Source organism: Esox lucius, chromosome 13, assembly GCF_011004845.1.
Source record: "Esox lucius isolate fEsoLuc1 chromosome 13, fEsoLuc1.pri, whole genome shotgun sequence".
NCBI classification, from domain to species: domain Eukaryota; kingdom Metazoa; phylum Chordata; class Actinopteri; order Esociformes; family Esocidae; genus Esox; species Esox lucius.
In genome coordinates, this window is record NC_047581.1 from 1,476,847 (window position 1) to 1,490,261 (window position 13,415).

Sequence of the window (13,415 nt, forward strand, 5' to 3'; positions counted from 1 at the left end):
TCAGGGGGGTTGCGGTTGGTGGGTGTCCCTTTGGTTGATGCCTGGCAATGTGGGTGGATTGATTTCCTGCCTGTTGGGCCCTGTCCGGGGCCTCCCCTGGGTAGGGCCACAGTGTCGCCGGACCCCCCCGTCTCAGTTCCAAGGTGTTACGCTGCTATATTATTGTGCTGGGGGATATGAGGAATGCACTTTCTAACTTTTCTCAGTCTCCTCCAGTTTAACATTTTAGGAGGAGATGAGGTCCTGGTCCACACCTGCGGAGTACCTGGTTTGGGGGGCACGTTGCTGTCCCTGTCCTTGTCCACCTGGTCATACTTTTGACCTAGTCTAGAATCAAATAGGCTCTGGATTTAGCCCAGAGAAATGTATTAATTATTCCAATTGGACTCTTAATATCTCACCCGGCACAGCCAGAAGGTGACTGGTCACCCCTCTGAGCCTGGGTCCTCTCTAGGTTTCTTCCTAAAATTCGGTCTTCTTAGAGAGTTTTTCCTAGCCACTGAAATCCAATACTACTGTTGTTTGCTCCTTGGGGTTTAAGGCCGGGTGTCTCTGTAAAGCACTTTGTGACAACTGCTGTTGTAAAAAGGGCTTTATAAATACATTTGATTGATTGACAAAAAAAAACATTCTCCAGAACTAAAAAACAGGATTCCACTACAGGGACAGCCAAACAACTCTAACGGAACCCTTTTTTAGGTGTGTACAACATCCTAACACTTTTACAAAATCAACAAAAAGACTCAAACCCCCCAAAAATACAGTATCTTAAGATGTAGTTTGCATACTATGTATCCCACAAAATATTATTAACATCAACAGAGTCTACATATTATAAAGAACAATATATTGCAATATCTAGGAAAGAACAAAAAAACAACTTAGTATTTTACTGGTGGAAAAATAGTGGTGGTGGATATTAATTGAAAGGACAATGTTGATGATGGACAAGTCAGGAAGTAAAATAATTGGAAAACATTCTCCTTTCTGATAGACACATTATATGGCCTACCCCTGATGTGCCGTCGCTGACATGTCAATCATAATAAACAAACGTGATCTATGCAGTGAACAGTACTGCTAATATTGACAAGAGTTATTTACATAGAGACATATAGTGATTTGAAACACTTATGTACATACGGTAAACGACAAAATATGCTTTTCATTTACTAAAATAACACTTGAAATGAAATAATGCTTAAGCATAAAGGCTGCCCATTTTCACCTGTGGAAGAAGTGGCTGGTAATAGTAGGGAACCACTCCAGAGTGAGAGAGTCTTTGTCTTGCTCCACCAGGCGGGGAGGCATTGGTACAGGCGGTGGTTTGCTATCTGGCCTCCATGACTGGTAGATGAGATCCAGGTAGCAATGCATTCTGGATACTTGATTGGGCGTGAAAGAGTCTGTGCAGTCATCATCTTCAAGTGGATACAAAAACAAAAAAAGATATGATATTGCGTTTGTATAATTTGTAACGTTAAGACACCCACAAATAGTAAAAACAGACATTTTCAAACTCTATTCTTTTTAAGGTACACATAAGGGACGACAAAAAAAAAAAGCTGAACTACACCATTAAAACATAGATAAATATATACACATGTACATTTTCCTCTATAATTTTTGGGACAGTGTAGCATTCTTCTTTTGGCCTAATACTTAGAAATCAATCAATTACAATGAGAATAGATTGTGTAAGTATTGATTCCACATTTTGAAATGAATACACTTTGTACATAGTCCTCCTATTTCAGAGCACCAAAAGTATTTGGACAATTGGTTATTCTGGCTATGTTTGTGTGTTCTGTGTCATCATTCGTGCACACATAAAGAGCTGTCACTGTCTATTCTATGCTTTGTGTTTGCCTTTGGATTCTTCTATTGTTCTCTGTCAACATGAGGCTGAAAGAAGTGTCAATGAAATTTAAGAAAGAAATCGAAAAACAAAAACATTTGAAACAAAGCCAAAACCTTAGGTTTAGCAAAAACCAACAGGACAAGCACTGTGCATGATTGCTGAGCACACAAGTCTCTTAAGCTAAAGAGTACAGAGCCATATGGAGTAAATGGTTCGATTTCCCAATGCCTAGAGAGGGGACTATGAGCATATATTGTCTCTTGCAGAATGTCTAGGTAATATTATAGGGGTTTACATCTCTCACTGTTACAGTGGACATCTGGGTCATTACTAACCAGCATAACTCATGTAGTTGTTGAAGGGCGTGTGGATGAAATGGCGGCGGCCACAGGTGTCATTGCCAGGCTCGGGATCTCTGCAGTGCTTGTGCTTGGGCGTTGGGTTGGTGTCAGAACACAGGTCTCCAGTCTCCAAAGAGGACTCGGTCTCCAGGCAGCCATCGTTACACGACTCCACCTCTGAGATCCCACGGAAAACGTGATAGAGGCCTAAACTGTGGCCAATTTCATGGATCATGGTGTGGGTGTGACCAAATGTGCCGTAGAACGAGGGATTCAGCACAATGCCACCTGCAAAGACAAAGACCCGAAGGATATTACTGGTTAACTTTGCCCAAATTCTGAAGTTTTCCTGAAATCCTGTTGGGAGGATTGAGAGTTTACTGCATATCACCACCTGACACTCAAATGATCACACACAATTTCCCCAAATCCTGACAGTTTAAAGAATTTTGTAATCTTACATGTGACATACACAAACTGCACAGGAGAACATTTCTGGTTAATGGTTAGTAATGAAGTCAGTAGCCAAGTAGCCAAGTAACCCCCGATCAACCCAGACACACATATGCATATGACTGAAGTGTAATGATGAAGAATGATGATGAGGGTAGAAATGTTATATAATCTGAACTCGGTGAGCAAGTCAGACACAACTCAGATACAATTTAAACCGAACCCAACGATTCGACGCCTTGACAACATTGCAGATGCTGTAAAATTTAGATGAGATGGAGACAGATGGTGGATCAGAAACAGATCCCAAAATCAACGTCTCGGATGTCGGGTCTTCATCTGATTCTGATAATGAGCTGCCACTTCCAATGCCTGAGCCTCCACGCAAAAAAAAGAGAAATGAACCAACTGTATGTTATCATTTGATCATCCTTTTACTTTGCTAATCAAATTTCCATTTTTAATTTTCATTATTCATGTATGTCTAAAGTAAGCAAGGAGTGGTAAGCAAGGAGCCTAGGCGCAGGATGAACAGTGAAACGAGTTTACTAAGCTGAAAAGCATAATGCGTAATACAAACAATGATGGCCAAAATGGCTAGAAAAAGCACATTAGGCAAGAAAAACAACTAACACACTGACGACTGGCAGACAATACTCCACAAAGACTCGGACAAATACAAAGACAGTCATAGGCTGTAGTAGTGAGGATCCGGTGTGTGTAATGATGGGAAGTCTGGGGTGATGTGTTGAGGAACAGGTGTGCTTAATAGTGGAGAGTCCCAGGTGTTTGGCGAATGCGGTGCTAGCAGCCGGAAGAATAGACAGTGGTGGCTAATAGGCTGGCGACAGGGAGCAATGGAGTCGAGTTTCCCCGGAGGCAGGAGTGATCACGGGAGGCACTGTGATAGTGTAGGCTACTGTAATTCATCCTTTGACCATCCTTTTACTCTGCTAATCAAATTAAATTAATTGAATAATACACTGCAATGTTTTTACTTGGAGAGGCTGCATAACCTTGGATCTATACAATTTATTTCTACGAATAGGCTGTAGTCTGTGTTATTAATTCTTTGAAATGTTTCTTGTTTATCAAGCAGCCGTGATTAAGGCCTAGTCCACACGAACACGGGTATTTTTATAACCGTGACTTTTTTTACACGGTTCGGCCTTCCGTCCACACGAAAACGCAGTTTCAGGGCACTGTAACCGAACATTTTTGAAAACTCCGGCCAGGGTGAGCATTTTCAGAAACACCGGTTACAGTGTTGTCATGTGGACAGTATAACCGGGTTTTTTGCCTTGCGACGTCAGAGTGTGCGCCGTTATCCGCTGTGTTTGACGTCATATTGTGCGCCGCTAACTGCTTTGTTGATGTTTGTTGACGATTCTTTGCAATGGCGGATGTAGCCCAAATCGTGCTTATAACAACTGTGCTGCTAACAGGGCTTCTAACATGTATACAGATACATGCTCAATTATATTCATGTGTGACATTAAGTAAAATCTCAACTTCGCCATCAGTCCAAACATACGACTCTCCCTTTCCTCTGTTCGTCATGTTGTTAGTCTAGCGGAACCGGTAATAACTTTTTTCTAGGCTTCTGATTGGCCAAGGTGACTTTACGATTTGGGTTATATCGCCGCCTGCTGGTGTGGCATGCTCTTAACAGCGCGTTTTTGTGTTTTCATGTGGACGGAGATTTATTTTAAACCGAGCATGTGTGGACGGGTTTTTTTTTTTAAACGGAGGAGAAAAAACTCTGGTTATAAAAATACCCGTGTCCGTGTGGACTAGGCCTTAGGCCTGCGTACGGCTATCCATGCGGCTATCCTTTGATCGTTGCAAACTGGTCGGTAATGTCTCTTATTTTACTTTGTACATCATCAAAATAAAAACTACATTTATTTTGAATAACATAAGTGTTGTGTAAAATTCATTTTGTACATTTGTAGGGCCGAATAAACAAATGAAAATACTGTAGTCTGTGTTCTTAGAAATAATTGTTCTATGTATTCTTTTTCATTACAAAAATATTATTGTATTATTTCAAATTCATTAACCATTTTAAATAAAAAATTATGTAAATCATCGTTTTTTAGACTATATAGTTTGATGATGACCCAGTCAATGAACTGATGATCTGGCTGGATGGTGATGCTGCAAAGGAGAATGTGTATGCTAATCGGGCTGATTGGTATGCAAATGACGAAAAACAGTGTTCGGCTCTGGCTGATACTGTTGGTCTGAAAGGCCTGGCGGTTCTAGTGTTAATATACAGATGATTATCAGGGACGGCTTGTTCTCAATAACGGCACAGCGTCAATGAAAATCATATTGCTTAGCCTAGTGCAAAAGGATGACAAAGAACAGGACAAGGGAACAGAAGGGTCACAACTCCATGCAGAACTTGTAAATTAATACTTTAGGAAGGTCGCCACACCCTTGCTCTGTGCACTGAAATCACGCTCAGAACAGAGTGTTCAGAGATTTAGTCCTAAATCATACCCATGCTAAAAGGAGTAAACTCAAGAAAAGGCTAGCAGCATAACGGCCAGCTAAAGACATTGTGAGGGAGGGTGAAAATATATTTTGCTTGGGGGAGGGTCAACCATCTTCATATTTTCCAGATATGGGTTGTCTCCGTATGCCCCATGTCATAAAAAACGATCAGTCCTTAAAGTACACATGGGTTCACATTTTGAAAAATAAATGATTGGGATCCTAACATTCCTTTCCTGTTTCACTTAAAAATATTAAATAAGGGACATGACGACCAGATAAGGATGCTAAACATCAATAAATAAGGTTTGGAAAACAGAAAATCCACTGGTGCAGAAAATTCAGTTTGGTAAATTTTGGTAAATCTACTGAAGTCAAATTCAGTATCAGTATCTTGCAATGCATCAAATTACTTTGCTTATCATGCAATAAGAAGGGATGTTTACCTAAATGAGTAAGAGCCTCTTTGTCCCAGGGCCAAGTGGCTACCCCGGCCAGGTCCTCATCAGACGAATTGGCAAAAAAGATGTTCAGATGTACCGAGCCATCAAGATTCAAGACCTCTTTCAGTTCCTTGACGTCCAAATAGGCTCTGTAGTGACAAGAAAAGGCATTATAACTACTATCATTGTTATTATTTGTGGTAGGTTTGAAATTTATGTGTGTGTGTGTGTGTGTGTGTGAATTTGTCCATGTGTTTGAAGCCTAAGAGCTCTGTCCTATAAATTAGAGGGCCTCCTGAGACTGGCTGGCCTGTCACTAACAGAATGTGGATCCTGAATGAATCTGGAGCTTCTCAGAGGGCAGACCTCTGGGGTCAGGGGTCACTGGCCCTGTGTAGTTAGGACTGCTTTGTGTCATTTGGACTGCTACAGTCACAATCACCACCACCCCCCACTGAGTGCCTTATTACCTCATCCCACTGGCATAGAGAATGTTTTCCTAGTAGCAAAAAAATTAAAAGTAACCACACCAATATGTATAATACAGAAAAACGAATGGACGGACTGACCATCCATGAGATGAGAATGGTTGGTTTATCTATCTTCTGTGTCTCAAAACATTTCATTCATCAGGACATTAGAGCAACAACTTAAGTGTAATCAACAACATTTCCATATAAGAAGCAATCTTTCACAAAACTGTGCAATGTCTCTTCAAGAAACAAATGAAGTAATTCAACATGCAGAACAAGACAAGAGATTTTCAAGACAGTGGCAAGATTTCCAGGAAAGCTTGAAAGGTAGACACAACAAACCTTATCCGGGTCTGGGCCTTGCAAAGTAAAAGAAAGCGATGAGAAAACACAAGTTGTTAATTTCTTTCAAAATGGAAAAACCTGGATTTAATTAGCTGAAACCATCAAAATTACATCCTTGTGTAAATGACAAATTATGGAGGAGTTAGTGCCTTTGTGCTTTGGCCTGTAAAACAATCAGAGACAGAAAGGTCAGTACAAGGACAAAATAGAGACATGAGTCAATGGGTCAGATATATAAAGCATGTGGTAGGGCCTTAACTAAATGACATCGTCCCAGTAGCACTCGTTTCGGTCTTCATGAAGTGCTTTCAGTGGCTGGGCAAGGACTATATCACAATCATCAACCGTGACCGGTGGCAATTTGCTTTCCACACCAATAGAGCCACAAATGATACATTTACCACTGTACTGCACACAAGCCCATCACACATGAACAAGGGAAAAACCTACTGTATGTGAGAAGGCTGTTTATCGACTAGAGCTCCACTTTCAACACCACAGTGCTGTCAAAGCTTTCTGGGAGATGGCTTCCCTGGGGATAGACCCAGCGACATGCAACTGGACAACACCAATTTCTCAATGCATGTCTTACATTGAAATAGGCGCATACTGCTAGGTACTATGCGTAGATAAGTTCCCCATGTCATCAAAATCCCAAATTGTTTAACACATTTTTAGATATTATAGTTATTGTGCTTATGGATAATGCCTATTTAAACAACACATTACACATACAGGTAAAAAATGTGAGGTTGAAAAACACTGTTACTCTTAATAGTATCAGACTGCCAGTTTGTGTCCTACGTATATTACAGAGTTATAAGAATAATTTTTTCAATATATTACCTTTATGCCAGTGGCATGTTATTTTAAGCCATACTTACACCCAATGCATTATTACGTTTATAGCCTACATTCAGATTGCTCTTCTTAAGCATTACATAGAACTTGCGTGTTCCTGTCTACTGAGTCTAATTTAGTTATTTATGAGTGTGTTGCTTAAACAGATTGGTTTAAAAAGTTGATTTGTGAGCAGACAACTTTGCCATTAAGTCTAAATTCCAGTCTCTTGAAACCTGTGAAAGTCTACGGCAATTTTTAGTTTCTTGCTCAAAGATTTTATGTTCAAAAGAAAAAAAAATTATGATTGTTTTGTGTGAGTCTGATGAAACAATGCATTTCATTTCAAGAGCCCCATGCAATTTTACCTGGCAAATATGGAAAGGCCTGAAGGATACTGTGGAGTAACAAGAAAAGGTACAAGCCAAACCTAGTTCAGCCGGTCTGTGATTAGAAGGAATGAATGTTGTTGCCCTTGCTGGATTCACACTGGGATCTCCTATGTGTCTTTAACCACTACGCCACTAAGATCTATGCCACTATAACAGGGTTGATACACTACAGTACATTCAACATGTTCAATTAGAAAGAGATTACTGTAGGGACCGATTGGGACATACTACCTTGTCATAAAACTGTCTCGACATAAGATCATTTTGTCACGCGTTAACATCACGCCAAGTTTGAATATTTAGCTAGACACCATTCATCATTGTGGTAAACTGGCTAATATTTCTTATTTAGTTTACTTCCACCACACATAGCATCTATGAACTGTATTGGCTTTTGCCAATGGCCGTTTTAACAGCTTATTAGCCAGTAATAGGCCTTTTACTACTATTTACTACTTGGAATAGTCATAAGAATTGAGCAATTGATAGCAAGACTGAAGATGACCTTTACACTGCCAAAGTCATTTAATTTCATGACACAATAATTTTCGCTTTTCTTTGATTTGTGAATGACACTGATTCAATAACTATCCATATAGGTGACGATAACGGACTATTTCATCTAGTGAAAAGATGAGAATTGTGGAAACCCCTCCTCTTTTACTGTGCAAGGTGTTGTGGTCTATATTACCCCAAAAAACATGCACAAATGCATACTTCGAAAATCCACCAGAAATAGTTGCAATATAACCATAAACAGTTTTATTTCAGGCTTACAATGTAGCTACTAAAGCCGGTAGACAGCAAAGTTCTTAACTATCCTGAACAAATCCTAACACATACTTTTTTCTGCCCAAAGCAAGGTTCAAACACAAGTCGCCCACTAACCACTACGCTATTTAACAATAGGTAGTCACTCTCAGTCACTCATTAAAGACATGTGGGGTGCAATAAAGTTTCTGGTACCTAGATATTTGAGCAAAAAATTACAGAACATGCTGGAATTTGACGCAAAACCAACAAGGAGGTCAGCAGTGGGTTGAGAGCATTTATGTGAAGTCAATAGGTGCGTCAAGCAGAGCACTTAACTACACAGCCCACTATTAATTTCTACTCAGTTCAAATGGCCATGAACCCGATGTCTAAGCTGCATAAGTGGTGCTCAGATGTACTTTCTGAAGCTGCCTTGAGACACTACCCTACTGATTATCTACTTCATGGAGGTCAGAAGAAATTACAACAAAACTTTGATTTCCCTCAGGTCTTTAGGAGAAATTACATACAGTGATAGAGAGATATGGGATGATGGCATTTTCCTATGCTGGGTAAGAAAAGAAGCAATTCGAGTCAGACACTGTTACATATGGGGTCTTTATCAAAGTCCAGGGAAGGTCAACTTGTGAAAAATGGGAAGCTCACTTTTGGTACAAGCTTATCAGATCATATAAGGTTTCTCTCCGAATAATTTTTGGAATTTCATTATTTCATTATTTCCTCTCACCTATGGTCATGAGCTTTGGGTCATGACCGAAAGGACAAGATCCCGGATACAGGCGGCCGAAATGAGCTTTCTCCGCAGGGTGGCCGGGCGATCCCTTAGAGATAGGGTGAGAAGCTCGGTCACCCGGGAGGAGCTCAGAGTAGAGCCGCTGCTCCTCCACATCGAGAGGGGTCAGCTGAGGTGGCTTGGGCATCTTTTTCGGATGCCTCCGGAACGCCTTCCTGGGAAGGTGTTCCGGTCCCGTCCCACCGGGAGGAGACCCCGGGGAAGACCTAGGACACGCTGGAGGGACTATGTCTCCCGGCTGGCCTGGGAACGCCACGGTGTCCCCCCGGAAGAGCTAGAGGAAGTGTCTGGGGAGAGGGAAGTCTGGGCATCCCTGCTTAGACTGCTGCCCCCGCGACCCGGCCCCGGATAAGCGGAAGAAGATGGTATGGTATGGTATTATTTCCTATGACGTTATTTGACTGGCTTTTTGGCTGTACACAAGGGGAAAGGACAGCCAGGGGCTTAATTAATATAGATGAAAAAGTCAACTTTAGAGTCCATCAGCTATTTTCTTGAAATACAGGCCCCCCTTTAATAAAAGCTCTACTACTGTAGGTCAAAGCCATTTAATCTGAGTTCAATTAAATCTAATCCATTGGCTCAGCAAACACACAACACAAATCAGATGTGGATGCAGGCCTGCTAGGGAAACCCAATTGCATCAGGGCCGTAACACACTTGCATCAGTGCAACCACAGATACTAGATAAAATGACCAGGGCCTGGTCACTCAAAAGTTCATCTTAGTTCACTGCTTGTGTCTCCGCCCTAGCAGTAGGATGTAATAGAAGTCCACAAAGTGGAAAGGCGGGCTTTCAAGTTACCACCCATATCTCTCTTTAGATTGGTGTACACTCACCTAAAGGATTATTAGGAACACCATACTAATACTGTGTTTGACCCCCTTTCGAACTGCCTTAATTCTACGTGGCATTGATTCAACAAGGTGCTGAAAGCATTCTTCAGAAATGTTGGCCCATATTGATAGGATAGCATCTTGCAGTTGATGGAGATTTGTGGGATGCACATCCAGGGCACGAAGGTCCCATGCCACCACATCCCAAAGATGCACTAAGGGGCCTAAAGTGTGCCAAGAATACATCCCCCACACCATTACACCACCACCACCAGCCTGCATAGTGGAAACAAGGCATGATGGATCCATGTTCTCATTCTGTCTATGCCAAATTCTGACTCTACCATCTGAATGTCTGAACAGAAATCGAGACTCCTCAGACCAGGCAACATTCTTTCAGTCTTCAACTGTCCAATTTTGGTGAGCTCGTGCAAATTGTAGCCTCTTTTTCCTATTTGTGGGGTCTACTGCTGCTGTAGCCCATCCGCCTCAAGGTTGCGTGTTGTGGCTTCACAAATGCTTTGCTGCATACCTCGGTTGTAATGAGTGGTTATTTCAGTCAAAGTTGCTATTCTATCAGCTTGAATCAGTCGGCCCATTCTCCTCTGACCTCTAGCATCAACAAGGCATTTTCGCCCACAGGACTGCCGCATACTGGATGTTTTTCCCTTTTCACACCATTCTTTGTAAACCCTAGAAATGGTTGTGCGTGAAAATCCGGGTAACTGAGCAGATTGTGAAATACTCAGACAGGTCGTCTGGCACCAACAACCATGCCACGCTCAAAGGACCACACCCCTAAATGCATTGAAGCAACTTCCATGTGATTGGTTGATTAGATAATTGCATTAATGAGAAATTGAACAGGTGTTCCTAATAATCCTTTAGGTGAGTGTATATAGCCCAGTAATTTAATGATTTTTGATAATTCAATTATGTGAGCTGCTGATGTCAACCACCTGTGTTTAGTAGAGAGTGAAATGCAATACTTTTCTCATGAATATGCATATCTCCAATATGTATGTATTATTGTCAAAGTCGCTGATAAGCCACGTGCAGCAAAAATCCAGCTCTGGAAAAAATTAAGAGACCATGGCACCTTTTTCTTTCTGTTCCAAAAAATTTGAAAAGGAATTCTTTGGGTGGGGAACAGAAGCGTTCAATTTGTAGTGTTCTCTTAATTTTAACCCTTCTGTTCCTTACTCAAAACCTTTCTTTTTGACTTTATTGGAAAGTAAAGCAAAAGGTGCAGTGGTCTCTTAATTTATTCCGGAGCTGTCAAATCCAAAAACCTGGAACTTTACAAACAATTGATACTTTCATTGTCCTTCCATAAAATAACACCAATGATTCATAATTATTAATCATTAATTATCTGCTTAACATGTAAAGATTTTGGTCAGAAAAAAACCTTATTTTGCATTCCAGCACTAGATGCAGTGCTGGATGTTTCTTGTTCTTATAAAGATCTGTGAGTCCTGTACAAGTTAAAAGGGATGTCATTATATGATATATATGTACATGACCTAACGTGAAATCTAAAAAAAAATTTTAAATTGGTTGTCATTTAATAAAATGGTCCAAAAGTCTCTAAAACAACGCATTTTACATCAGAAGCAAATAAGAAAAAAAATCTAAACAATAATAATACTAAATACTTGATTGGTGAATAACCTACATGCACAGACATAGCGAAAGTAAGATCACATGAAAATGGGAATTTCCCCAAAATGTTTTATACAATTTTAGTCAATTCATTTAGACTAACCTGTGAAAATAACATTTACAGTTAGGCGCAGAAATAATATACTGACACAAGTTTTGTTATTTTGGCTGGTTATCAAAATATATTAAAGTTACAGTTAAATAATTAATATGGACTTAAAGTTCACTCTCAGCTTTAATTTGAGGGTATTCACATTCAAATTGGGAAAAGTGTTTAGGAATTACAGCTCTTTAATATGTAGCCCCCTCTTTTTCAAGGGGATCCAAAGCAATTGGACAATTGACTCAAAGGCTGTTTCATGGACAGGTGTGGGCTATTTCTTTGTTATTTCTTCATCAATTAAGCAGGAAAAATGTCTGGAGCTGATTTCAGGTATGGCATTCACATATGGAAGCTGCTGCTGTGAAAACAGAACACGCGGTCAAAGGAGCTTTCAATGCAAGTGAAGCAGACCATCCTTAGGCTGCAAAAAAAAAATCCATCAGAGAGAAACATTAGGAGTGGCCACATTTTTCTAGTAAATGAAATCAAATGAAAGAACGCACTGGTGAGCTCTGCAACACAAAAAGGCCTGGACATCCAGGGAAGATCACAGTGGTGGATGATCGTAGGTGTCACGTCCTGGCTATGCTCCTAGCCATCTCTGCCCTGGGCTAGGGCCATAATCAGGACGATCCTTTTGGTCTCCCCAATTGGAGGCAGGTGTAGATCGTTGCCTCCAATTGGGGACCCAATTTATGTTCTCTGTGTGGCCACACCCAGTGTGGTTCATTTTGGTTTTGTCTTTCCACTGGATACCCTACGTCACTGGTTGCTGCGGTTGTTTTGTTTTTGTCTTTCCTTTTGATTAAACATGGATTATTCCCATCATTTCAACTCTGCGCCTGTGTCCTACCACAACCACAAATGTGACAGTAGGATCCTTTCCATGGTAAAGAAAAATCTCCTCATAACATCCAGCCAAGTGAAGAACATTCTCCAGGTGGTAGGCATATAATTATCCAAAACTACCATAAAGAGAAGACTTCATAAGAGCAAATACAGAGGGTTCACCACAAGGTGCAAACCATTGACAAGCATCAAGAATAGAAAGGCCAGACGCAAAAAGTCCAAAAAAAGTTCTAAAAAAAGACAGCCCAGTTCTAGAACAGCATTATTTGGACAGATTAAACTAAAATCAACCCATACCAGAATAATGGGAAGAAAAAGTAAGGAGTCTTCAAATGGCTCATGATCTGAAGCATACCTCACCCTCTGTAAAATATGGTGGAGGCAGTGTGATGGCATGGACATGAGTGTTTATTGATGATGTGACAGAAGACAGAAGCAGCCAGATGAAGTCTGTCTAGGGATATACTGTCTGCTCAGACTCAGCCAAATTCAGCAAAGTTTATTGGACGGTGCTATACTTTACAGATGGACAATGACCCTAAACATTCTGCGAAAGCAACCCAGGATTTTTTTAAGGCAAAGAAGTGGAATATTCTGCAGTGGCCATGTTAATCACCTGATCTCAACCCGATCGAGCATGCATTTCACTTGCTGAAGACAAAACATAGGCAGAAAGTGCCATGAACAAAGAACAACTGAAGACTGTTGCAGCAAAGGCCTGGCAAAGCATCACAAAGTAGGAAA

At 40.7% G+C, this 13,415-nt stretch overlaps 1 protein-coding gene across 2 annotated transcripts in view; it reads right to left on the bottom strand.

The window, feature by feature from the left end:
• The window catches only part of pappab (pregnancy-associated plasma protein A, pappalysin 1b), a 222,641-nt gene that overhangs the window by 175,203 nt on the left and 34,023 nt on the right, over nucleotides 1-13,415 (bottom strand). For both annotated transcript variants that reach the window (XR_003782799.2, XM_029124699.2), the window contains exons 3-5: nucleotides 5,604-5,749; nucleotides 2,197-2,490; nucleotides 1,229-1,421 (exon numbers count right to left, since the gene is read on the bottom strand). Coding sequence is in view for 1 of the 2 variants with exons in the window: in XM_029124699.2 (XP_028980532.2) it covers nucleotides 1,229-1,421; nucleotides 2,197-2,490; nucleotides 5,604-5,749 (633 nt within the window). In the remaining variant the exon portion in view is untranslated. The remainder of the gene's footprint in view (nucleotides 1-1,228; nucleotides 1,422-2,196; nucleotides 2,491-5,603; nucleotides 5,750-13,415) is intronic.